This window comes from Argentina silus (genome assembly GCF_951799395.1).
Source record: "Argentina silus genome assembly, chromosome: 19".
In the NCBI taxonomy this organism is placed as follows: domain Eukaryota; kingdom Metazoa; phylum Chordata; class Actinopteri; order Argentiniformes; family Argentinidae; genus Argentina; species Argentina silus.
The window spans coordinates 10,119,819-10,146,950 of record NC_139673.1 but is presented as its reverse complement, the minus strand read 5'-3'; the positions used below and the strand labels follow the sequence as shown (position 1 = coordinate 10,146,950).

Sequence of the window (27,132 nt, the reverse complement as noted above, 5' to 3'; positions counted from 1 at the left end):
AAGGTAATGAGATGAGGAGCCTGGAAGGACTCCAGCAATATAGAGAGACGTAGCACTCCTCCTCCTCCCCCTCCCAACACACACACACACACACACACACACACACACACGACTACACACACCTAAGAGAACACACACACACACACACACACACACACACACACCACACAAACCACACACGCACACACACACCCAAGAGAACACACACACACAAAAGTTCACCACCCCCATCCCCCTCACGGTGGCCTCCCAGCATCCCTCGTAAATCTAATCACTGCTCCCCTCATTACCATACTCAAATCATCTCATTTATTACATCACACCTCATTCAGCAAGGCAGGCAGTACAGAACGTCTCTCTGCTTCTCTCTTTTCCTGTATTAGTGCTTGGTTGGTCATCTCTCCTTGCCCTAATGGGCACTTTTAATGAGCGCGCTCTGTGTGTATATGGCCGGGGTAGGGAGGGGGGGGGGAGGGGGGGGGGGGGGGGGGACTGCACACGTCACTTCAACAGCCCATCAAGCCATCAACCTTGCCTGATGGGACTTTGTGGCCTTGTCCACAAAACAAACGCAGCTGCAGTGGCTGCTTAACGTTACAGGGACACTTTACTGGGAATTTTAAGGTCACAGGATTGATGTCACCCTGTCACAGAATTGATGTCACTGCGAACGGCCTTTCCCTTCTGGTAGGGTTTGGTTAGGGGGATCATGTAGTGCGTCACCAACCCACAGAAAGATAGGAAGAGGCATGGGGTGGCTGATCTAAATACCCAGATATGTGGTTGAAATGGTTTCCCCTATGTCGCGCAGAGAGCCCTGTGGCTTTCCTGTTTGCCTCTCAGAGGTGGTGCTACCTTATACTACAATGCCAATATGCACAAATGACTTGGCAGTGTGAATGCTCAGAGCATAACTTGGTTTCCAAGAAACACATTTTAGAATCTCTCACATATTAACGCCACCGTTTTGTAAATAATGTCGGCTATGTACTTAAACATTAGGCGACAGAACGACGATTAGAACGATACAGCAGCATTACGACAATAAAAAGCAGACAGCACATACAGTAGGAAAGCATTTAAAGAAAGGTTTTGTTGAGCCTGTTTTGAGCAAGTACTACTGTCTGAAGAGTGTGGGGAGTGGATCACACTCCTTGTGAAAAGCCTTGGGGGACTGACAATGCAAGTGCTATTCAGAAGTCTAAGACGACTCAAATGCCACACTGCCGGTGAAAGAAAACTGTAACTATATATTCAACTCGATTTCCCAACTGCCGGCATTTAAGTGGAGGACAAGAGCTTATAAAAGCTGAGGAGTTGTCAGTACAGCATGTCCCTTAATGCTGTGGGTCTGGGGCTTGGCCAGGTATAACCATGTAGAGAAAATATTGCCGCTCAGCCAGACCAAGGGTCAGAGTAAAGCACATTAGCCGAGTAGAGTTACTGATCTGATCAATGAGGCTTAACTGAAGTTGGCTCAGGTCAAATAAATGAGGCCCAAAACCTTACCTTTCCCCCTCCATTTTGGCTCAAAACACCATAAGGTCTCCATCCCTTTTCTGAGATGTAGTAAGCTCTCAACAGTCACACAGGCCCAGCTGGCCACACACAGCTCCCCGTTTCCAGGACACAATCTGTGAGTAATGCGTCTCTAATGGTCCTGTCTGGACTTATTCCCCTATGGCCAACACATAGTTTAAGGCTTACTAGTAATCACAGTGAAAACCCCAGGCCAAGGGTACAAGTAAGATCACCCGTTAGTCTGCACTCTGTGTTTTGAAGCATAAATAACATTCCTGATGATGGGTGAGAAAATGCTGTCAGAGTACTGGCCTCTAATTACAAACTGATGCACACTGAAGGTGGTGGGAGCTACAGGGAGAACCATCTGTATACAGAGAGACAAGGAGGCCAACTCTGCCTGAGGCTGGGAAGCCTAGCTTAATGTTCAATTGCTGTCACCTCCATCAAATGCTAGGAAACAGGGTCATTGTACCTCCATCGCATGCTGGGAAACAGGGTCAGTGAACCTCCATTTCATGCTGGGAATCAGAGGTCCATGTGTAAGAGACAGAGATGGGAGGGGGGGGGGGGGTCTGTAAGATAAACACCCACAGGGTTTGAGTGTGACAGGGAGAGTATAGAGTAGCCCAACTACCACATTGGCATGTGAGGTCTGAGGTCACGGGTCTCACTGGCAGGGCAGTCTGATTAAGCTCTTAGCCCAAATCAGTCACCTCCACCTCAGCCTGCAGGACACACAACACCACCACACAGGAACTGCCCCTCCTCCATGTGAGGAGGAGGGTTAGGTTTATCAGGAGATAAACCTCCTGTACTTGAGAATGGAATCTGTTCATGGACGCCATCTCGAAATATTCGAAATAATCAAAAAAACATTGTGCTCGCTTGCTAAAACACAACGATTTCACAATGCTTCTCGGTTATTTTTCACAATATTTGTGTATCCAGCGGGATTAAGCAATCTTATTTCATCATCATTTCTAGTGGGTTAGCAGAAGCCATTTTATTTTATTTTTTTGGGATTTGCAGCCTTTATTGAGTCTGCCTGAGCAAAAAAAACTAAAAACAAAAAAAGGCCTGTGGTTCAAATCACTATTTGATAAATCAACGTTATTGCAAAGACTGTCATTATAAAAAACACCTTTAGAAAAAACACATCCTTTACAGGAAACAGTCTCAGGGCAATTTGTCACACAATCAGCAGCAATCAACACCTATGTACTGAAACGACTTCTTTTACAGGAATGAACAATACAACTACCAGAATAATATTATTCATGACACAGGAAGAATCATTCTCTTATGCACACAAATCTATCCCATGAGTAGATGCAACATTAATGACTGCCAATGAAGACCTTGTGGACTAGTGAAGATACAGGCTAACCAGGAAGCTATGAAAGTTACATTTGAAAAGGGATGAGGGGGAAAAAAAGGAAGTCCCTCCTTCACACTCCCAGTGCAACCGTCTGACAGAGCAACTAGACAATATAATGGCACGCAAACAAAGGAAATGTTTAATTTATTTTACATCCTCCTGCTGAGCCCAGACAACAAACTATACCAAGGAGAGCTTAATTATTCATTGATCTGTCCTCAAAACGGAAGGATGGAAGGAGCGGAAGAGTGGAAATCTAAACCCTCACGCTGTTCATAGTATCTGCATGTTTGTCTTCTCTCATCCGCAATGTGCAATCCTCCGTTCAAAGTCCTCCCCACCCACTCCCTCTGACAGGGTGTTCCGGTCAGGAAACTCCTGTAGGATCATCTGTCCCTGACACACACGCACAACTACGCTAAACACACACACAACGATGCTGAACACACACACACACAATTCAAACAATGCCACAATCCAGGGCATTGAGTAGAGGGCGGTGTGTCTGATAGCTAGTTCAAAAAGTTGTGTTAACACCACATGAAATGTACCATGACTTGCTCTTTCATCTGGGACAAAGAAAGACCAACACAGGGAAAAAAAGGCGGTCCAATGTTTCATTGAGTAAAAACTGAAAAGCATGGCAGCGTTGAGAATGCTTGCATGTCAGTTGGGTGAGGCAGGCCATTTTCGGATGGTTCATTATTTACCACAAACAAAGAAGCATATGGTAGACCTCATCAGTTTCCTCCACTAAAATCAACTTTTCTAAAAGCACAGTGCTGAGTGACATTCCCTGTTCAATACAGACATCCCAGGTGAGTGCTTTCTGCTTTGCATGGAGGTGATGAGCATTCACTCATGGTAAGAGAGACTTATAGGAAGGACATCTTTACCTAGAAAGGCAATGCTGCAGTCAGGTAAACTGTACTCTGCCTGTTAGCAGGTCTCTGGTATAGACGGATACACAGTCATTAATAGTCTCTGTAAGGAAGACTCCCTCCAGCACAGAGCACAACATGTTACCTCCACCTATCATCCTTTTTTTGTATTGCTTTAGTGAAGCAATGACATGATTTATTCTTGTCTAGAGAGGCTCAGGGGCTGACAACTTTCAAGTCTAATAATAATTACAAGCAGTTTGGGGTTGGATACAATACAATCTTTCTTCAGCAGATATCCCCTCATTATTCACTTCAGACAGAAAACGTACACAGACACAGACATTTAACTCTGCGCAGCATGTGTCTACTCACATGACCATGGTTAATGAAGCCGTGTTTGCTAGCGATGCGGTCAGCCTCTTCCGCTCCTCCGGAGATGTGGACGGCCCATGTGTTAGTGAACACCTTCTCCCCCAGCGCTGCTCCGAGCCCAGACACCAACAGGAGCAGCAGGGGCCCCAGCAGGAGCAGCTCCACCAGCCTGGGGCCCATGGTGTAGTGTGGATGACCCAGAGCCATGGGGTCCTAGTGCAGCACAGTCCCTGAGCACAAAGTCTCTCTGGAAGGCCGGCGTTGCCCCGGGTACATACAGGGGCGTAGAGAGACAGTAGGGAACAGTCACTGCAAACTGGTCACCTAGGAGGGAAGGAGAGAGGACGGAGAGTAAGGGGAGAGAGAGAGGGAGAGAGAGTGTTACTGTTCTGCAGCAGAGCAATTAGACAACATCAGAGCAAGTGTTTGACTGTCAGAGCTAAATGTAACACGAAGCAGTTGTTTGTCAGGAAGCAGAAGCAGAATCATACCATGTGGGTGAGTGCCATATCCTCACCACAACAACAGAATTACAAAGAGAGAGGCGACCGCCATGAGGTCGTCACAATTTACAGGGAAACAATACAGGCCCAACAATGGGCTTCAATTACGTTTGAAGTCCTAGCTCTTTGCTTCCTCCTCTCAGGGAAACTATGGCAATCAAACGTGTATTCGTGTTAAACTGTGCCCACTTTGAGTGGAAGAAACATATTCAATCTGACCGAGTCTGGAACAATTTCAATAAAGCCTTAGAAGCCTTACATTTCTCTATTCAAAAAACAGAAATGCAAACTGAGGGGCAAACTTAAACAGTTGTGTTTGAGATGCGCCTGAAAAGCAAACAACAAATTCATGTCAGTTAAATATTCAAATATTCATAGGTCGACATATTCATATCAATTCATATATTCATTTCCTCAAACCAAATGTAAGCAGTACTACTACCGCCGTTTCCTGCCTTTCCTCAGCCACACCATGCATTATGCAGCGGTTATGTATGGTAAACTCACTAGAGTCCGGTATCCTCTCCTTCAGTAAGCTAAAGGGTTAATATTCATAAGGTTTAGACTTCTGGGGTAACATGGCATAACCACGTCTGACTAACTATTCCAAGTAAAGGGCATTAAGAACAGGGATCATAAGACCATTGGCCAAGCCTAGAGCTCCTTAGCCACAACTATGTGGGAAGTCATGAGTCAAAGCAATACTAGGGAATTTGCAACAGACATCAGAGAATGCAGATGAGGCTTTGAGAGTGCACTGTTTAATTTTCCTCAAAGCTACAGCACCAGCACACTATCTCTGCCTGTTCTCCAACAACCCAAGACATTATCAATAGAACATAACATGTTATTTCCATTTCAGGTTTCACTCAAAAGGAAATATATCAATGAGCTGTGGTGAGAGTCAAACAGTGAACGATAGGGAGGTTTTTCCACTGGTCCCTATGAAGAGGAGAGTTTGCCATAGGCAGTCAGCCAGTCTCAGCCAGTCAGCAGACCTCCTGTGGTACAGATAGGGATCTGGCTGTGGGACCCTTGAGGCACCAGCTTCAGCTGCACACAGGAAACTTGAAAGCAGAAGATGTTCAAAACATGCACGGCTCTTCCCCTTTGAAGCACTTTTGGCAATTGAAAGCCAATGAATGCAAATTACAATACTGCTGAAAAAATGATATACAGTACTGAAATTATATACAAAAGCAGTGAAATTGAGCTGGATGGAAAAAATATGCAAAACGAGAAGCTGCGAGGGTACAAATCCTGGAGGATTCAACCCATTAAATCTTAAAATAGCAGGCTGAGTTACTAAGTAGCATGGCAGAGTTACTACTGAAGTTAAAATCTCCTCAATCTGTTACTCACAAAATACTTGGAAATTCATTGAGTCATTCCCCAAAACAAAACGATTTCAACAGGGCTTTAAACATTTCAGACACTTTATGGGTGTGAGGAAGAAAATCCCTAAATGAGTCACGGCATTCTCATGACTACATTTTTCATTTAAAAATCACAAATAACATTATATACTGCAGAGAATAAGCCATCTATAAGGTTGTCCTCACTAGACATGCCTGGTCATCTGTTTCACATAGAAAAAAACAAACACAACCGAAATCAATTACAAATGTCACTGCTAGAGTCTGTTAAATCCAGTGTGGGTGAGTGAGTGGTATTATAAAATCATTTTTCACTGTCAGAGAGATCTTCATTTCTCCAGACAGTTACTATTTCAATGTACCAGACAAAACATGCTCGCCTAACAGACAGAAACATTTCCACTTTGTGTCATGTCTTGTTCTGCTGTTGTACTGACCATGTCTGATGCAACTTCAATGTGTTCAATGAGTTGTAGGGGGTTTCAAATATCCAAGTAAAATATATTCGGGTAGCACTGACTGTAGGCTAAAGTTCAACTACAGCACTACAAACAGATGCAAAAGCATGAAAATACTAGCATAAGAACTTCCAACAACAGTATGACCAGTCATAATACTAGGCTATAGCTGAGAGAAGCACAACAACAACTTCCACTTTCCATGTAAAGTATAATTTTGTGGAACAACAGCAGGAATATGCCAGGAATGACAGTCAACCAGCTCTACAGGACATAGTGTACAGGGAAGTGACAATGCCGATTATACCACAATAATGATACATAACTTGTTTCACGGAAAAGGTTCTTTGGCAAAAAAAACAAAAAAGCCTGAGCTCAGAAATGAGAAACATTTAGACCATACGAAAGCCATTAAATCATGCTCAGACACATTATTCTGCCCCATTGTGCCCATAACCACAGTGCATATGGAACCCAGCAGGGCAGCAGAATGTTGAGGCGGCTGCCACACTCAAAACTACGAGATGGGTTCCAGAGCTGAGACTTTGCTCTGTCAACTAAAACCAGCACTATCAGAGCAGAGCAGCAAACATCACGTTAGACAGTCTGTACACGATTCTGCTGTAAGACTGGGGAAAGAAATCTGCTGCTTCTCTTTTGGAACACCGACATTTCTTCGCTCTCATGAATAGATGTATGAGGGAATTATTTCTGATGTTAAAGACTAAATGCAGAGGTCCAGATTAGCATTGGCTAATAACCTGTAAACCCTGTGGTCGGGTTGATCATCATTATCATCAGCTGTTGGCATAACAACTTGTTTGTAAAGCTCAGCACAGACCCAAATATTCCAGTTTAAAAAGCTACAAACAGAAAACAACCCATTTTAAGGAAATGGTAATTTAACCCCTTAATATAAACAGGCACTGGTTTCTCTGAATGCATAAAAAGCGAGAAAGTGAGAAAAAAGCCAGAGGATAAGTTCAGCTCACCTTCGAGCTCCTGAATGTTGTTGTCACTATTCTGATGCAGTCCGGACTCAAGCAGACGCAGCACACAGACAGAGGTGTGCACCTTCTAAAGCCTCCCTTTAACGTCCACAGGCACCCATGGCTCAAAGTACACCCGCCCCTTGTGACCTCATCTGGGCGCTCAACCGCTCAGCCTGAAGTTTAAAGTCAGTATAAAAACCATACACCATGGAATAACAAAGGCTCAACCATTTTAATGCTCACAAGAGACAGTGGGAAGCCAGCCATCTTACTGCCACTGCTTATGAGTGAGTAAATGGTACCATACGTCCAAGTTTGGCAGAAACTACAATATCAAGCTGCCCTAAGTGATCACAGATAGGATAAGATATGAATCAATAATCAGCAAGATATCATACATTTCATAACGCTGCCTGAAATTAGCATGAAGTTCACAAGAGACTTACTAGGAACCAGATATTACACTTCAGTGTGATCATTTCACCAGGCGTAAACTGTAGCCTAGATGGAATTATACTTGCCATTGACAGAAGATATCATTGATAAACTATGCTGCAGTGGCCAAAGTAAGAATTTCTCTGCATTGTTCACCTGCCAGAGCAACCAGGTCTCTTTAACTACTGTATGAAAACATGGCCAAAGGATGGAGTGGAAAACACATCTCACAAACAAGAACAAACTGCCATTAGGACACAATGGTTATTTGCACAATTTGCATTATCATTTGCATTTTTCCCAGACAAGAAGGCAAATTGGACGACAGTGAAAGCCAATGTGACTAACCTGGAGTCATCCCTCTCAATGGGAGATACAAGGGGTCAAACATCATTGAAATGATTATCACTTTGTCTTGAATGTGATAGCTCAGTAACATACAGGAGACCTATTACATTTCACAAACATCTGACCAAGGGTTTTGCAGAAAACTAAAAACCTGTCTTAATCCACTGTCTCTTGTTTTCTTTACAAACCCTCTGTATTTAAAATAAAGATACTTTCGTTGTGCCATCAAAATCCACTGTCAAAAAAAGGCTGCTTAGCTGTCATGAAAATGCAGATGTTCCCACATCTGTCATACTTATAAGACTTCTCTTGGGACTCCACTGTAGCTGTCGGATCACAATTTCTAACTTGAAACATAAAACTATTATGTATAGGCATATGTATATTATGTATAGGCATATGTTTATGAGACACTGAGTGGAGCCAACGTCCAGTCAGAAAAAAAAAAAATACTTCAACAACGGGCAAAAGTTAGCCGACGTTGCACTAAACCAAGAAGTAGGCTACCATCCCGTTACATGAAACATGAATGTAGACAAATGCAAAATAGTGAAAATAGTATCACATTGTTATATTGCTGAAAAAGCGATAATAACTTACAATCATAATAACTTACCACAAACGACCTTGACAACTGCATACAGCTGAGCAATGGACTTCGAACTCAAGACGTTCCCTGCTGGTATTTCAGTAACGCTGTACCGCGTTATCAGTCAACAACTACTTGATACAATGTAGCTGAGTCCTGTCTGCCTGAGTCTCTGTCCAGAGGACGCGCTCTTTCACCCAATTTCTCCCCGGTGTGTCCAATCCTCGTTCCCCGATACCTCTGATCGTTCTGAGTCGCTGATCGTAATAGAATTTGCAAACAAGCTCACTCCACAAAACAACAACCACCACTGGGTTCACTAACTACGGCGTCATGTTTCATCTAACGTAAGCCTGGTTGGCGATTCCCCTCAAGCGGACACACGGACAGCCTGTCTCGGTCGGGCTATGGATAGAGACTATCGGCGACAGGCGACACACACTCTTCACTGGAGCTGTATAAGTATTCTGACCTCTTCCAGGAACCAAGACACATCACTTCAACTCCACACGAGCACCCCCAAGAACACAAAATATAGGGGAAACTTTCCAATAGCTTTAAAGGGTGTATTCTGTAGGCTCACCAGTTTCCGTTTACATTCTTCGTTTACCCGCGTCGTCAAGGCTTGCTCGATAGACGAATTAGTCGCACGGTCTCTTGCAATGGCCAGAATGCATTGTTCATTATACAAAATGTAGAATTAAATAAATAAACATGATTGTGCCCCCTCTCAAAACAGCTGAGGGGTCCACACAGCCCCCCAGGAAATACGTCATGACGAAGGAAGGCATGTTAAAGTGCACATAATTTGGACACACCTACTTCGCTGGACTGAAAGCATCGATCGCCATCTACTGGCGTGATCCGTGCTGTTCAATCTGATATTGCGAATGTGCTTTATAATTGCCCTTTGTAGAAGTCAACTCAAGTAAAGCAAACACATTCACTCAAGTATTTTATTTCCTCCATAAGGTTAAAGATGGGAAATAACCCGACCCCCCTCTGTTGACTTGCGCTCGCACCCACTCAGAACTTCAGCGCCAGATGTTGCAGGAGTGTTCTAGAAGGCAAAGACGTTGGGAAAAAATAGGCATACTTTCAAACCTGCAACAAGACAAGCCAGTAAGCCAGCTTTAATAGGGATGTTTGTTTTTTTAACTTAATGTGTGAGTGTTCATTTCATTTTTGAGTGTTTAAGTTGTGACCCCACAACTGTCTAATAGCTGTCTATCAGACTGTAAGTTTTCGTTACAGTGCTTGTCAATGTCATAATGTTACCTGCTAGCATATTTCGCTAGTCCAGCTACCCAACTAATGTTACGAGTATGAGCCAGGCAAGCTGGAGAAGAGTTTCTTAGTGAGGTTATTGCAGAACCTGCCAATGGCCCCCAGCTTGAGCAGTGTAGTCCCTATAACATACTTTCTTTCACGTCATAACAGGGGAAATGGCAAACACCTTCATCAAGCTTCTGACTTCTCAGAGAAACATAAGGGTCTTGTCTCTTGTTGGAGTAGGGACATTAGCAACAGGGCTTTTACTGAGCAGAGAGCATGTCAGCGCAGGATCTAAAATAAGGAGGCAATACCCTGCCAGGTAATCCAGTTATCTCAGTCAGTGACATAGGTGGTCACATCACAGCCTTTCTGTAATCATCAGGGATCATGTACAACCACTTCCATATGTCTACTGTCATGTCAACCCCCTCAGAAAATATTGCTGGTCTACCTATTATCTCTGTTTAACAGTGCAGAGTATCCTGATTTACGCCACCACAACAACTGCATGGCCAGTCACCTAACACCTGCCCTGTATGCCAAGCTGAGTGACAAAGCCACACCCAACGGCTACACTCTGGACCAGGCCATCCAGACAGGCGTGGACAACTCTGGGCACCCCTTCATTAAGACCGTGGGCATGGTAGCAGGGGACGAGGAGACATATGAGGTGATAAGAGAAAGGACTGTGCTCTTTTCACAGTGTATTAGTATGAGCAGGCATGCTGCCTTGCGGTTTATTTTTATAACCAAGTAAAGGTCATCATCAGATTCATGTCTTTCTCTCACCTATACTGTATATCTTAGGCTTTTGACCTATTGCTTGTAGAGTTGTGCTTGAAATATGAAAGCTAGATAAAATGATATCAACTGCAGCTTGGCAGCAGCTCTGCTTTGAAGTAAAGGTGCTGTCTGTTGACTCTTGATAGCAGAACTAGGCTTATCTCCTGCCAATGTCCTCCTCTTCTGTGCATGGCTATGGCTGTAGTACAGAAAAGAGGTATAGAAATGAGAGAAAGCAAAAGTGCGTGCTTTGTGATTCTTGTTGGTGATTACATCTGACACTAATTACTCAATGAGTTATTATGCTCAGTGATGTGACTATCTCTCTCTGTTTGGTCAATCAGAATAGTCAATTCCCTTATGAAAATGTCTGCTGTTGTGGTTTTGTGTTTTTTTATGTCAGGTCTTTGCTGAGCTACTTGACCCTATCATCAAGGAGAGGCACAACGGCTATGACCCAAGGACAATGATTCATCCCACAGACTTGGATGCCAGCAAGGTGTACAATGCAGGAATGTCCATACGCATTTTCTTTTTGTTGTCGAGAGTAAAAGTGAAAACTGCAGTTCAGTACATTTTAGACCTGTAAGTATGGCGCATGTGTCTATACTCTGAGCTGTTGATGTGAGCCAGCGTCTTTTCCTTGTTAGATCCGAGCTGGTCAGTTTGACGAACGCTACGTGCATTCATCGCGTGTGCGTACAGGCCGGAGCATCAGAGGACTGAGTCTGCCACCTGCCTGTACCCGAGCGGAGCGCAGAGAGGTGGAGAGGGTGGTGGAGGACGCCCTCAATGGCCTCCAGGGAGAGCTGAAGGGCCGGTATTTCAGCCTCGCTCAGATGACTGAGCAGGAGCAGCAGCTGCTTATAGATGTGAGGAAAACACAGTAAAATATTGTTATCGACACAGACCTGAGCCTACAATACCTCCTCTTTACTGAGATGTATACACTGAAATCCCTCTCTTTCTGGCATAACACACTGTGCTCCTGGTTGCTTTTACTCTCTCTTGGGAAGAAATTCAATTCTCTGTCTTCTTTTTGCGGTCACAGGATCACTTCCTGTTTGATAAGCCAGTGTCTCCTCTCCTGACCTGTGCAGGAATGGCCAGAGATTGGCCAGATGCCCGGGGGATTTGGTAAGCATGTTTTAAAACAGGAATAGACTCAGACCATCGGTTTTATGCAATTTCCTTTGACAGAAACAGAAACTCAGATTTTTATTTCCTCTATTGTATGTCATAGAATTGCATTATGGAAACTTCCAAAAAACCAAACTACTGAAAAACCCATTGTTGCCTTGACAGGCATAACAATCAGAAGACCTTCCTGATCTGGATCAATGAGGAGGACCACACACGGGTCATCTCCATGGAGAAGGGCGGCAACATGAAGAGGGTGTTTGAGCGCTTCTGCAGGGGACTGAAGGAGGTGAAGACTCCAGAGGGAACCCACGTTTAGTCTTCTTACAGGACCTTTGTCTGTGTCAATGACTGTGTGAAGGAAAGGCACTACAATAGCTTTGTTCACCCATATGACTGAAATGATGTGAACTATCCATGCCTTGTTATGTTATGATCCCTATTGTTGTCCTCAGGTGGAGAGGCTGATCATGGAGAAAGGCTGGGAGTTCATGTGGAACGAGAGGCTGGGCTACGTTCTCACCTGCCCCTCTAACCTAGGCACTGGGCTCAGGGCAGGAGTCCATGTCAGCCTGCCTCGCCTTGGCAAGGTCTCTGTCCATTCTGGCCACCACTTACCAGGACTTTACACATGAACAGCAAACTTGTGGAGTGATTCTATGTGCTGAGCTATTACTCTTTATTTCTGGCTGTCAATTTTAAATTTTCGCTAAAAGTTTCGCTGACTCCAAGGCCCTTTTTGTTTTTGTTTCTGTGCGTGTGTGTGTGTGTGTGTGTGTGTGCGTGTGTGTGTGTGTGTGTGTGTGTGTGTGTGTGACCTCAGGACCCTCGTTTCACTAAGATCCTGGAGAACCTGCGTCTGCAGAAGCGAGGCACAGGAGGTGTGGACTCAGCAGCAGTGGGCACCACTTTCGACATCTCTAACTTCGACCGTCTGGGCAAGTCTGAGGTAAAACACTGCACTCCTACGGACTACACCACAGGGTATTATATATGACAGAGAGTAGATACTCTATATCACCTATGAGAAGCTGTGTTAGAGAGTGTGTATGTGTGTTGCACACAGGTTCAGCTCGTCCAGAATGTGATTGATGGTGTGAACTACCTCATAGAGTGTGAGAAGAGACTAGAGAAAGGCCAGGATATCCGAATCCCTGCACCCATCTCTCAGTTCAAGTAGAATGAGATTGGTCTTGCCGATGCCTCAACTGTTGATGATGTTGTACTTTTACAAACAAAATACCTCAATAAAGCTTTAATGATCTACAAACAGTATGCACTCCGCTCTTCCAAAGAATTGAGGTCATAGGCTGTGTTTGATGGTACTATATTGTATTTATTCCTCCTTTAATTGTATCCTACTGCCCTACTTTCTGGGGCGCTTTTATACCTGAGTAGAATTTAATGAGTGCCCATCTGACCTTGCAACCATAGTAACAGGGAGGTTTACTACTTCTTAGTGGTGTAGAGAGGGGTGATGTATGTACAGTGTTTAGCACAGTCTCAAACACACAGATATATCTGATTCATATAAAGGTTCATAACAGTGTTCATTCCAGGACACAAGTGGAACACAGTTCAAAATATTAGGTTTATTTTTGAAGTACAAATGTTAAAATTCCATAACAAGGGTGATGGGACAAATAAATACAAATGATTTTCTCTGTGTTTTACAATCGTAGTTGCCATAACGTACAGCATAGAGACAATAGGCACACAGTGAAGCTGTCCACGGACTGTGCTGCTGGGGACAAGTTCCTCCCTGTGGAAGGAGATACAACACACAACATTACACAACACAGTACTAGAACTAATCAATACTCACAGCAGAATAGGATATAGTGTTGTTGCTTGATACTGTAAACCTCCTGTATATCACACTAAAGTGATTAACCATAGACAAAACTCTATGATCTCCATATGAGTCCTTACCCCTGTGTTCCAGCAGGACATCCCCTTCGTACTTTGCCAGGCCCAGGGCGTGTTTCTGCCCACTGTCCAGCTCCACCCACTGATCTCCTGTGACCGCCCACGCCTGCTCCACACTCAGCCACAAAAGCTGGGCCGCACTGAACACCACCTGTCGGATGGACGACACACACACACACACACACACACACACACACACACACACACACACACCAAAAACATTCAGCAATTCCTGATAGATAGACAAACTAATTGCAATGCACACTGACTGACCATTACCAAATGAACACACAGACAGTGCACACAAATACACGCATAATGTAAAACAGGCTCAAATCAAACAGACTGAGACTCACAGCCATCTTTTCTGGGGGGATCAGGGCGATAGCTTCAGGGGTGAGTCCCCCTATCTGCTCCTGTACCAGAGAAGACAGAACCATGTCCTCCAGTCCCGCTGGGGGGACAGGAAGAGGAAGAGGGTAAAGTTAGAGAAAGCACAACTAAAGTTTTCTTAGTTTGAAGCTCTCCCCAGAGCAAACCCCCAGGTGACGATGGTACTGTACCTGCCAGTGTGCCTATCTCAGTAAAGACCTCAGGTCCCCAGGCGCTGACACGGCCAAAGGCCTGAGGGTTGGACAGACGAGCGGTCAGAGCCTCCATTTGTTGGTCTGAACAAGGCAGAGCCAACTCCCTCAGGAACAGGGCAGCCATGCTGTCAGTCACAAAGCAGGAGGAGGACTCATTGGTTGAAGGGACAACCAGATTTACTAGCTTTATTACCTTAATGGCATCCCTCTGGTTGAAATAATAGGTTGTATTTCTTGAACATGACCAACCTCAGGTTGAAGGGGTCCAGCCGGTTGATCTCTGAGGGGGTGAGACCACAGAGGAGGTGTCCCAGAGTGGCTAGATCTACAGCCCCAAGCTGGTCCGCCTTCAGTTTACGCTTGCGTGTAACACCAAGAACCACCGCTCTCATCTGAAACAACACAGAGTTGGAACATCTCACAGTGTTCGCCTACGGATGCTCACCTCAGGTCTACACACAGCACGGGGGATCTAGACACCTTTTTAGGGCTCCAGTCTGTCAGAGCTCCCAGGTGAGCCAGGACCCCCAGGTCACTGAGGTTGGTGTCCTGGAGCTCTTTCTCGCCCAGCTCAGTGACCACACAGCCCAGGCCCATCACCTGCTCCGGCTTCAGGGCCCTCACCGGACTGTAGGCCGGCCTGAGCTTCACCCACAGTGCTCGGCGCTGCTCAGGGCTCAGAGAAGCGTCCTGACCTAGGAACTCCACACACTTCACCACTTCCTCCCCTGCCATCCGGCTCAGCTGATTGGCTGTCCATGCTGCGGGGAACGTCCCTCTGATGTCAGCACAGTCTGGGACTGGAACTGAACAGGGAACACGGGACAACAATATGTTTAGAGCTACAACACACCTTTATCAAATTTCACGGAACCGATTTTTTGTGATTGTATTGTGTAGGAATGATTATTAAGTCAACCTTTTCTCCTCCCGCTCCGAGCTCTGGTGATCCCCCGTATGAATCTGTCAGTCCTCTCTCTCTGGCCCTCCTGGTCCACACACTGGGACACACAGACCCGGCCCACATCACTGTCCTCCCAGCGCCTCTGACCCGCCAGAACCTGCTCCACTGTGTCTGAACTCAACACAACCTAATATACAGAACATCAGAAGAAACACACACACAGTTGATACATGCTGATCCAAATACACACATACTGTACCAGTATAAACAAGCGTACAGTAAACATGTCCCCCACAAATGATGTAGCGCCCCCTCATAGAATGAGAGTGATGGAGAAGCTTGTGAATGAAGCGAGACGTTTATTCATAAACGTTTTATTATGACAGTGGTTGTCTGTTATTTTACAGTGCTGCGTCCCCGTTGCACACAGGGAGGGCTTTTCTCTTGGTGCGATCACCTTCTGTGACCAAAGGGAAAAATATTTTGAGTGCCATTAGGCTACTATCATACTAACTCTGTATTGATATTAGACAGCTTTACTTGAAACACAAATTTCACCTATAGGCTAAGACGAAATATTGCACAGCCAAACATCAGTTTTGCTTCTTAAAGCTTTGCATTGATTTCTCAAAATATTATTTCCAAATTCGTTGGACAAAATTATTTGGTTACAGCCAAATTATTTGGTTACAAATGAGACTAGCTATAAACCTAGGTTACACAACTCTGGTTTCCATATTGAGAAATGCCAAGTGTCGGTATTAAATTATGCTGCATAACACACTCAAAATATTATTCTCAAATTCGTTAGGCTATAGGCCTACTCCACTAGGCTACACTCCTACAGCTGCATTAGTAGCCAGACTGAAAAGCTACTGGAACATGTAGCGCTTATTTGATTCATTATCAGTCTTGCTTCTTACAGCTTTCCATTGATTTCTCCAAAATCAATTCTTTGCATTGATTTCTCCAAAAAAGCGTGTGACAAACAAAAGGACAGAGACCGAATCATAGTCCCCTCTCCAATTTCATAGGTGGCAATTAAGCATGAACAATTCCCCACAAATACAGTACATACTGTAAGGCTGCACTGAAATGGAGCATAATATAAGCAAAACTCAGTAGGTGTCATTATAAAGGCAATTGCTGTTGAGACCAATATGTTCAGCCCTCACCATTGGGATGGAGTTGATCTGCTTTGGGGAGAGAGTGAACACCAGCCGGCCTAAATGCTCCACATCACCAACTGTCCACATTGACGGCTCCCTGTGGTAAAGAGACACACATCTCATCATCTCAAGCACAAATTCACTAACCCAGACCCTCCGCTCTACATTCTCAAAACAGACAACCCCTGTGGTCTCACCCCAGCAGGTCTCTCTCAGTAAGCAGGGCAGCAATGTCCCTCAGGGCATCTTGGGGCAGACAGTACCCTCTCAGCTCATCCAGCCTCAGCCCCAGGGCCCTTCTGTCCACCAGCCTCAGGGTATCTCTGTCCAGGAAGGGCAGCAGCGGCCCCAGGAGGTCCACAGACACCCCCCCCAGCTCCCCCTCAGCCAGGTCCTGGGAGGTGCCCTGTATGGAAACAGAACAGCATAATATAGACTCAACAGCAGACTGACTTAATGTATACATATATTGTATTATATATACATATTGTGTATCTTTGAACAGCATTGTATGAAACAGATTATTACCAGCACAGTGATGGCCTTCTCTGCTAAAGCCATCTGCTTATGTCGAGGAAGTTTGAGGAAATCCACAAAGTGCTGCTGAATGTGAACCAGGATGGTTGTGAGTGATGTGTTAGAGAGGCTTTCCACCATCTTCACCCTGGGACAGAGATGTATAGTTTATTGGTGTATGGATACACAGAGAGAATGATGTGAATTAAATCATATCTTTCACACTTTAAAGCAATGCTCCACTATATGTACATATTATACTTGTCTAGCACTAGTATTTTATGTGTACCCCAGCTCCAAACAGTTTTTATGTGTATTGATCGTATATTTAGGTTTTCTCAATTACTGTCAGAATTGCCATAATCTTACGGTAATCCTGCAGCAAACCCAGGGTCCAGACTGCTCAGATCTGTCTCTGGTCCTTTTTGCAACTCCTCTACAATGCATTTCCTCTGGTAGCAAAACAGTCATTTACACAACAGCAACTGAATAGGCTGGTATGCACTAGGAAATGTTTCATTCAAACTATTAATTGTTTTTTATATTGCAATTTGATGGATTCAATAGAGAGAGAAATAAGAGAGGAGATTCTACAGTTCCTCACCAGGGCTGGTCTCACCCCTCCAGGCAACTCACTGACAAACTGAAGCAATTCAAAAAAGTCTGTCTCGTTGGTCCAAAACTTCAGCCAATCACAACTCATTCCACCAGCAATACGGCCCAAGTCCCTAAAGACCAAATAGTTGATTAGATGAATATGTTGTGACTGGATGATTGCATTGCATTTGTGGTGCAATTGAGGGAGGCAACACTGAAGAATACATTTTTGCTGCAGTGCACTGCAGAATATACAATGAGCAGGGAAATTACATATTGTTATATATGAATTGGAACATGATAACATTTTACTTACTCCACAGTTTCTCTAGTAACATTTTCAAATTGGTGGATCTTCTTGAATAGTAGCTGAGCCTACAGGGAGAGACAGAGAGTGTGTGTGTGTGGGGGGGGGGGAGGGGTTGGGGGGGGGGGGGGCAGGTGGTGAAAGCAATCTAATACACCCTTGGCTGTGACAAAATCTCTTTAAGGTAGGGGCATTACTAATTTATATTACCCCAGCAGACTATTGTACTACATCCAAACCAATTTGCTTGATGGCAGTTGACGCGTATGGAGTATTAATATCCTGAATGGCTCATCTGAGGCATATCCAATGATTTTCAGATAAATGGGAGCCCAGGCCCCTTTTGGCAGCTTGTCTTTCCTTCTACAGTACCAGCCCTGAGGCTACATTGTAGCCAGAGTGGTGTGTGTTTATGTCTGCAGTCACAGTGAGGCTAGGCACCTGTTGAGGGGACCATGGCAGGTCTCTGTACAGGCTGATGTCCTTCAGGATGGTCTCTCCATCCAGGGCCTCTGTTAACTCCCTCAGAGGGATGACAGGCAGGAGACATTGGAGCTGCAGAGTGATGTTCTTCAAACTGCTCCCTAGAACCTGTCAATAAACAGCCGAAAATATGAACAGCTGAACTATAATGCCTTATAATACCATTTAAATAACATGGATAGTTTCTCCAATGTAAGACACAGCTTTTAGGCTGGTCAGGCAGCCAATGATCAACAGAGTAATATGTTTGTTGACACATATATGGTATCAATTACTATAAAACCCTGCCCTTTAGCAGACTGCGTCAGGTGTTGTAACGAGGACATGTGAGAGATGTGGGGTCATCGCTAATGATGAATAAAGAACAGGCTTGGCCGGAGAGAAGAGAAAGTGATCTCCTGAAAGAGAAACGAGAGCACCATACCTCCCGCAGTGTGTTGTGGAGCATGGCTCTCTGGGCAGGCCTCAGGTCAGCTAGCAGGGCACTCCAGCACTGACAGTCAGTTGTTCCACTGTTTTCAGACCAGTGCATGTCTCTCAGCACAGCAAGGGAGAGGCCTGGGAGTAATGGCTTCAGCCTGCACAGTGTTTCCATGGTGAGCTGGCAATGACAGGATCACCACAGAAACATGGCTCAGTAAGAATACACAATCAAACTATGTGGAGAAAAACACAATGGATGAGGTCATTGAGCTAATGCTTACATTCATGTCTTGTGAAATTGTTGATAGTAATTGAAAAGCCTAAAAGAAGGAAACAACATGTGAGACGTGTTCACATAATATGGAGAGAAACAAAAACGTATTATTATACTAAAGTATCAGTAGGTTGAAGGATTATATTGATTTAATAGACTCCTGACCTGTGCTGGGGAGTAGCTGGGCAGGCCTGGTTGTGTGAGCAGATCCAAGAGCTGTGGTGAGGGGAGTGACTGCAGGAAGGAGGCTCCTAGCTGGGCCTGCAGCCCTCTGAGGGCGGCCAGGGCTGGAGGAGGCAGGGTGCTGGCATTCAGGGGTCGCACCGTCTGGACCAGCCAGTGGGAAAGCTGGGCACAGAATGGACAGAATGTAACAGGATTAGAGCTGTGACAGGGCCGGCTGATCATGCTTTGAATATCAAAGGAATGTTTGTTATGCAACAGAATAACAACTTCAGATGAATGGATTGTCCTCTTGAAGACGGCATCGTCACAGCATTTTTCTGTTTTCACAGAGTTCAGTTAGGACAGGACATTGCGTCTCTCTCACCCTGCCTGTAGCACTGATGAGTCCCTCAGAAACACACTGAGCAAGCTGCTGCCATAGAGCAGTGGACAGGGGTGAAGCCTGGAGGAATGGGTGCAACTCCTCTGGGTTCAGGTAACACGCGAGGACTCCCATCCTGTTGAGAAAGACGATCCTGATATCTCTGATTGACTGTGATGTCTCGGAACTGTGCATAGCAACACTGTCTCATGTCTCATGCTACAGTATATCAATTGCAGGAAGGACCGTGAGGTGGTCAATGCCCTCACCTTACTATGTTCTCACTGGTGAGGTTTATTCTCTTGCTGAACAGGGTCCGGAGAACATGGCGTCCCCGTGTGGCATCCAGGCTGCTGTTTCCCAACAACTCTACGAGGGGACTAAGCTAAGGGAGAGATGTGACAGGACAGGTCAGAGCCAGGAATACAGTATGTCATACTTCACTTCACAATGATAGAATGGCAGCCTGTGCTTGTTGTATGTCTTCATCCTCATCGTCCTAATAGGACAATGTGAAAGCAATGCAGGCAATTCATTGAAAGTGTTGTAACGGTGACAACAGGAGCAATACATGCTGACCTGCTGTGATGTCAGCTGCTGAAAATGGCTGACTGGGAGGTGCGGGAGCAGTGGGAGGATGGAGCTGAGGAAGTACGGTGGCCAGGTGGGGACATCTCCCACCACACTGGACTGCAGGAGTCTCTTCACAAACGCCTGCTTCTGCGGTGACTTCATCTCAGAGCTGTGATCTCGAATGGCCATTAACCTGGAACACAATGGAACTAGTCCCTATGGTGACCTTTGACCTTTTTTGGTCACACATTACATTAAGTTGCCTTCATACATGTACAGTACCTCTGTAATTACCATATAATGACCTCATTATTATGTAAGAACATATTAATAAAATGTGGACCAGCCACTCACACGCTGTCGTTGACCATTAGAGAGGCGGGGAAGCTCATGATGTCAGAGACTGACATGAAGGGGATGAACTGTGATAGGTCGACGAAGAGGTCAGGGGTCACACGTGGGAACTTGTGAATGAAGGCGGACGTCATCGTCTCCATAGCCTGTAACTCTCTCTGAGAGGCCTGAAGAAGAGGACAGACGCTTTACACAAGATGATGAACTAGGCACGACTACATAATATCAGCCTATGCACAAAATGTAGTCATACATCAACATTTAGTCAGATATCACCCTTTCCCAGTAGGTTTTAAACTGAGAGTGTATGTGGTGACATTGGTTACAGAGCTAACCTGGGTGGTTTCCACCTGCAGCTGGTCCCAGCTCTGATGCATGTGGGACAGAAACCTTTTCACTGCATCTTTCTCTGCTGACATCACCAGAGTCCGGATACTCTCTTTGGGCATTTGGAGATACTCCTGGACAGACAACAACATGTGTCTATCTACAAGTCATCTGTAAAATAATGTCATACTGTAATATCATTTATTCGAGTTGTTTATGTAGCTATACAGCACCTGCATCAGGACTCTGAGGGCAGAGGAGTTGTCTTCTCTCTGAATGAGATCCCACAGAACAGGCTGTCGTGACAGAGGAGACATTCATTAAAACTGTGTGTCTGTCTTGTATATTTGTGCGTGTGTGCCTGTGCGTGTGTGTGTGAGTCTTACACTGAAGCAGCTGAGCAGGTCCTCTTTGAGGGCCGTGTTCTGCTCTTGGCGCAGGAACACCCCCACGGTGTGGAGCATGCTCAGGGAGGCGTCGGGCCGCAGCGTGGCCCAGAACGAGGCGTTGTCAAGCAGACTGGAAAGGAGAATGGCCTGGCCCAACCCCTGCCTCACCTCCCCCTCCCCCTCCTCCAGCCCAGCAGAGAGCCCCACCACAAAGTCCAGCACCCTCAGAATGTACCCCACCGCCCCCACCCAGCCCCCGCGCTCGCCACCCTCCACCTCACACTCACTCAGCCTGCGCAGAGCCTCCATCAGCAGGGGCGCCGGATTCACACACAGCTGCGACGTGTCAAAGTCGTATGGCGCCGGGAGCATGTCAAAGAAGCGCTGGAGGAAACACTTCCTGTCCTCCTGTTCTACTTCCGGGTCAACACAGAGGTTAGAGAGCTGGGGTCGGACATAGAGCAGCCAGTGGTAGAGAGAGGCATTACGGCAGATATACTCTCTCAGCCCCTCTGCACGCCCACACCGCTCCAGGAGGGTGGAGTTGGTGAAATGCTGCCGGGGCCACTTTCTGTAGTCACAGCTATCCTCTGTGAGGTCAGAGTGGGAGGAGGAGTTGTGGACTCTGGAGCAGTACTCTGCGGCCCAGCTGCCCTCTGGCAGGGAGGGAGGGGACTCAGGAGACTCAGCCGACTCTTGGCCACACAGCGCTGAGATTAGAGCAGAGTTGTTGGGTAGGAAGCAGCGGCGGAAGTCCTGGGCACTGAGGGACCTGGTACCCAGCTGGGCTAGGCAGCCTTCGTCAGGTCCTGGGTTTCCCCCTCCGGCCTCCATGGCCTCCCCTGACAGCTGCACACACAGGTCGTCAATGCTGGACTGGTTTAAGTAATGGTAGTCCTTCGTCAATGCAGCCTGCAAACAACAGAGTCACGTTGTGGGGTAAAAAACGGACGTGAGGAAAGTAGAGAGAGCCATAGCACTTATGTAACGACCATGTACTTCATGTCAACTCATACAGTATATCATCACTGACTGACAGAGTGTGAAACAAGATTAGACTAGATCCTGAGACTAGAATAAACGTAATGCACTGGTCTTGTTTTCGTGTCTCACCTGGTGGGCTCTCTGCAGCCAGAAGGAGGAGTTGGCACACACTGTGTTGTTGAATTCGTGGGCGAAGAACTCACTGCAGACATGGACCCAGAGGAAGTCCTCCTCAGCTGCAGACAGGTACCAGGCAGCATCAGAACATGTGGCGTGGAGGTCCGGTCCCACCTCACCCAGCTCTGGGTCCACAGACCCGTCGTCCCCGTCAAAGAGGTTACAGTAGAGGAACACGGTGAAGTTAGACACCCCTGTGAGGCCTGGGATGGTGGCGTTACATGCTGCCTCCAGGATCTCTGCCGAGGCAAAGTACCCCATCTCTCTCTGGTGGCCATAGCCCCCTTCCCCTCCCCTTGACTGGGGCTGGATGAGCCGAGAGCGGCGAGGGGCAGGGGGAGGAGGTGGGTGCTTCTGTTTGTAGACCATGCGGGGTGACGGGGCTGGTCTACGGGGTAAGCGGGGTTGTGGTGGTCTGGGGTCCCTTCTCTCACCCGCTACGGAGGGGCAGGATAGGAATTGAGGAGTGCTGGGTGGGCCGTGCGAGCTGAACCCCAAAGCCTCGGTGTTCCATGTCACATTATGTCTGATCCCCCTACAGTACACAGACCAAGGCAAAAAGACAATGGTGGGGATTTGGTACTACAAACAGACATGTATTCTTTACTAACATCATACTCTATATTGAAAACTGTTCAATTACTGTATAATGCAATACAAGGATATTCTATTTTGGTTCTATGGTTATAAGAGTTCAGCCATCTATACTTTATCTTATGAGTTTTGTTTAACAAAAACACCTACCATAAGATTAGCTGCCTCAGATCGCCTTGAAAAGAAATAAAAGGGAATATTAATGGAAAATCACAGGCGGTTAAAAGAGAGTGAAGAATGAATAGTGGAAAAAGAGAGCAGAGGCCCACGCAACATACAATTGAGCTTGATGTAACAGCATAGCTGAGCTGACAATAGCCTGGAGATACTGTTACCGGCTTCAATGAGAGGGTAAAGAGATTAGCCCGACCAAGGGATTCAGGGTACCAATCCTCTCAATGACTAATATGACCATAATGATTTTAAAGCAGTGCCAGTTAGCACAAGCAGTCATGTCTTTCAATGTAAGTTATTAATGCAGATTAGTAAAAGCAACTTCAATAATATAAATTGCATGTCAAGTATAATTACATTAAAGGGACTTTGATCAATATGTAGTAACTGTCTCTGGCATGTTTGTTGTATTAAGCTCAGAGCTTGTAGCTAAGTTAATCTGATTAAATCTGAATCTAATGTCACTTTATCCCCTGAAGTGACAAATTGGACTCACCCACTGAACATCTCCCCTGGGGGTTAGGCTGTGGCACGTCCACTAGGCCGCTGACATCATCAAGCAGCGCCATGGTAACTCGTGACACCTTCCTCCTCAAGTTGCCGTAGACCGAGCTGCCTACCCTGTGCAGGAGCCCTCTCCTAAGGCCATCCAATCCCTGCAGCAGGGCGGGGTTTCTCTCTGCTAGCTGTCCCGCTCTCTCTCCCCCTCCGGAGCGGGATAACGCCTGCAGTAGCAATGTCTGCATGGAGCTCATATCGTCCCCTATGTCCCCTGTGCCCCTTGTGTCACCTAGAGTGGCATTCCCAGACACCCCCTCCTCTGTTTGGGCCTCAGGCGGCAGGCTGAACGGTTTCAGACGACCAAACGAGGCAGAGCCTCTATTGGGGTCCCCTCCCACCCCTGCAGGGTGCAGGTTGACCACAGGCTTCCAGTTGCGCGTCTCCATGAAGCGTAGGAGCTGCTGAAGCCAACTGACACTGAAGGCACAGTCACTGCGGCCCCTCAGGGCACAGATGAATCCCTGCAGCCCCGCGCTGGCCTGGCCATAGGTCCCGCTGACCAGCGCCTGCAGAGCAGTGTCTAGCAGGGCACTCACTGTCTTCCAGTTCTGTGAGAGGAAGGCCAGGAGGGGCCTTTGGGGCTGGCGCTCGGACAGGGACAGCAGGCTCTGCAGCAGCCCCAGCAGCATGTCCAGGTGCGGGCTGCCCCTCAGGGACAGGAACCAGTCTTGGAGCCTGACACTGGGCCTGGGGGGCACCCTTCCGTCCCACTGGTTGAGCGCCGCGCCCCCCTCTGACTGGATGAAGGACTGCAGCACCTTCTCCCACAGCTGCTCCTCATCAGAGACAGGCTGCCGGTCCTCCAGCTCAGCGCCCATCTCCTGTAGGTAGAGGGAGATGTTGTAGAGGAAGCCTGACAGGCGGTGCCGGTCCACCGGCTTGTTGAGGGAGGGCAGGCCCATGCTCTTGCTCGGCAAAAGGCCAAGGGTCTTTAGGCCTCCCATAATGCTCCTCACCACAGTGTGGACCTGTTGTTCCTGGGTTTTCTCCGGAGAGGCAGGCTCTTTTTGAGGATACCAACTCCCTCCCTTGCGCCATATCGAAACCAGCTCCTTGAAAATGGCCTCTCTTTGGTCTTCTTTCTTACTTCCTATGGGAAAACATTATTTTCAGATCTAGTAATTACTGTATGAATAACATTGTATTAACATGTTGTTACATAACTACGTACTAAGGAGTTGAGCAGTATACATCATTGCTCAAGTAAAACAAGAATACGCTAATACAATGTTGTAATTACACAGTTATAACAAAAAATGTATGTAATGTGTTATGGGCTCACCGCTGGATGTTTGGCCCAGAAGGATAGCCAACAGCATGACATGCATTACTCCAAACATAGCCATCCTAAGCCCTTTCTCTACCACCTCCAAGCCAGCGTGAACAGTGTCACTGTGATGTCATATCTGCCACATCTTGATCTGTCTGAGTGATGTCACATCCCTCCGTTTGGACGGCCGCCGTGGTTACAGCCCCAGAGCTGGGGTGGACACAGGGTAGAGTGTCTCACTGCGGAGAGGACATTAAACCGTAATGACTGGCCACTGTCATCTGACCACCCATTGAGGCACATTACCATGGATCTGAATCATATTAATCTGTATGCTGTACTGTATATTCTTGATCATTTCAATTTCAACTAGGAGCAGCTACTTATTGAGCCACTTTGTAGAGGTAGAGAAATATACATATGAGGGACATTTTCTTTTCAAACTCATCAACAAGATCTTAACAATCCTCAGCACAGTTTATAAGCATAAAGGTAACAAGATAAGTGACCTCTTGCAGTGGATCTTAAGCCTTACTGTAGAATGCTTAACAGCTATGAAATACTACTGATCTGCATGCAATCACAAAAAAGGATAATTAGAATTCTTGAGTACTCACCAAAACTGATGTTCTATTCAGTACCTCAAATATCCTTGAAAATTATTCAATCAGACTTTATGAACATCTCCATAACTTCCAGGCGTGCACTAATACAGGATTATGTGACTTATACATGACCTCTTTTCTCTCTTTCTGTCTCTCTCACTCACTTTCACCCTTTCTTCTTCTCCCTCTCTCTATTTCACTCTCTCTGCCCCTCCCACTCCTGCTCCCCCCCTTCTCTCTCTCTCTCTCTCTCTCTCTCTCTCTCTCTCTCTCTCTCTCTGGGTGTTTTTTCTCTCTGTTTCATGCTCTTGTTCTCCATTTCTCTGGGGTTCAGTTGGATGTCATCTCCCCATCATGTTCCAGCTGTCTGTTTTCTGAGTTACAGGACACACAGGGAAGTCTTCTCTGTCAAGGCATTCACTGACCTTGTTTACTGTAAGATCTATGTAGTCCTGTTGATATGTCCAGAATTACACTATACAAAAATAACATCCCATTTTGATTTATAAGGCTATGAAACAATCCGAAGGTCATAACTGTCAGCTAGCTGCTCAAGCAGGGTGAAAATCTGGATGGTATTAATCACACCCGGGCTATCTATGCCATTCTCTAGCTGTCCAGTGTCTCCTGCTGACTAATTCTCTATTGAGCTGTCTCTCAGCTGGGCCTCATCCTGACTCTGGGTCTGTGGGGGTATAGGTTTACCCATAGGGCTGAGCTGAGCCAGCGGGTCTCTACGGGTTGTCACAGCGCAGACATATCCATCCTCCGGTCACTCCAGCCACACAATCAGGCCCTGTACTGGGCTGCAGCGGCAGGCTCCCTGGTGTCAGGCCGCTGTCTGCAGGCCCTGAAACCCAAGCAGGGTGAGTGAAAGGACCACCTCTCCACCCCCTCTGGCCCTTTAACTCTGTGTCAGTGTGGCCTATGGCGGGACAATAACTTCCTCTTGTATTATTGATGCCGTAGGGAACAGCAGTCACTCAGCACTGCGGGGCTCAGTTGGCCTCAGGAATATTCAATGAGAAACAGGATACCCCCCCCCCACCCCCCCACCCCAGCCTTCCTCCCTCTCGATCCCTGCAGAAAACACAGAGCACTGGGGAGACCAGCTGGACAGACCAGCTCCCAGTACATAGGGGGCTGGGGGCACCTTCTCACAGAGGGTGATGGAGCGAGATCAGGGCCCTGTTTGAGTGGTTTGGAAATGCACCCCCCCCCCCCCCCCCCACACACACACACACTCTTTTCTTCATCTATCCATCCCTTCCTCCCTTCCTTCCTTAAGTAAGCGCCTAACATAATTGAATAGATGAAAGCAAGGGTTCCAC

At 46.4% G+C, this 27,132-nt stretch overlaps 3 protein-coding genes across 5 annotated transcripts in view; 1 reads left to right on the top strand and 2 right to left on the bottom strand.

The window, feature by feature from the left end:
• The window catches only part of furina (furin (paired basic amino acid cleaving enzyme) a), a 69,530-nt gene extending 59,951 nt beyond the window's left edge, over positions 1-9,579 (bottom strand). The window contains exons 1-2 of one of the 3 annotated variants that reach the window (XM_083691406.1): positions 9,443-9,579; positions 4,159-4,482 (exon numbers count right to left, since the gene is read on the bottom strand). In XM_083691406.1, coding sequence (XP_083547532.1) covers positions 4,159-4,365 — 207 coding nt within the window. In that variant the 5' untranslated portion in view covers positions 4,366-4,482; positions 9,443-9,579. Of the gene's footprint in view, positions 1-4,158; positions 4,483-6,474; positions 6,594-8,886; positions 9,263-9,442 lie in introns of those variants that run through there. The other 2 variants (XM_083691407.1, XM_083691408.1) reach the window with 2 other exon arrangements.
• Positions 9,580-10,304: 725 nt separating this feature from the next.
• On the top strand, positions 10,305-13,260 carry LOC310819979 (creatine kinase U-type, mitochondrial-like; the record flags this gene model as incomplete). The annotated part of the gene is made up of 9 exons (XM_083691433.1): positions 10,305-10,453; positions 10,606-10,804; positions 11,321-11,416; positions 11,568-11,789; positions 11,969-12,054; positions 12,223-12,346; positions 12,513-12,647; positions 12,881-13,006; positions 13,124-13,260. 9 exons carry the CDS (start codon positions 10,305-10,307, stop codon positions 13,235-13,237), a joined length of 1,251 nt encoding a protein of 416 aa, XP_083547559.1. The 3' UTR covers positions 13,238-13,260.
• A 467-nt stretch (positions 13,261-13,727) lies between these two features.
• Positions 13,728-24,843, bottom strand: LOC310819575 (stereocilin; the record flags this gene model as incomplete). Its single annotated transcript, XM_083690878.1, has 27 exons — positions 23,862-24,843; positions 23,342-23,366; positions 22,550-23,132; positions 21,434-22,348; positions 21,281-21,343; positions 21,056-21,181; positions 20,721-20,887; positions 20,373-20,559; positions 20,063-20,178; positions 19,797-19,929; positions 19,412-19,594; positions 19,254-19,292; positions 18,974-19,150; positions 18,508-18,657; positions 18,076-18,134; positions 17,767-17,890; positions 17,532-17,614; positions 17,175-17,310; positions 16,844-17,052; positions 16,653-16,743; positions 15,493-15,664; positions 15,054-15,379; positions 14,823-14,965; positions 14,550-14,698; positions 14,343-14,440; positions 13,990-14,137; positions 13,728-13,819 (listed from the first exon to the last, which is right to left on the bottom strand). Exons 1-27 carry the CDS (start codon positions 24,826-24,828, stop codon positions 13,728-13,730), a joined length of 5,661 nt encoding a protein of 1,886 aa, XP_083547004.1. The 5' UTR covers positions 24,829-24,843.
• Between the last annotated feature and the right edge of the window lie 2,289 nt (positions 24,844-27,132).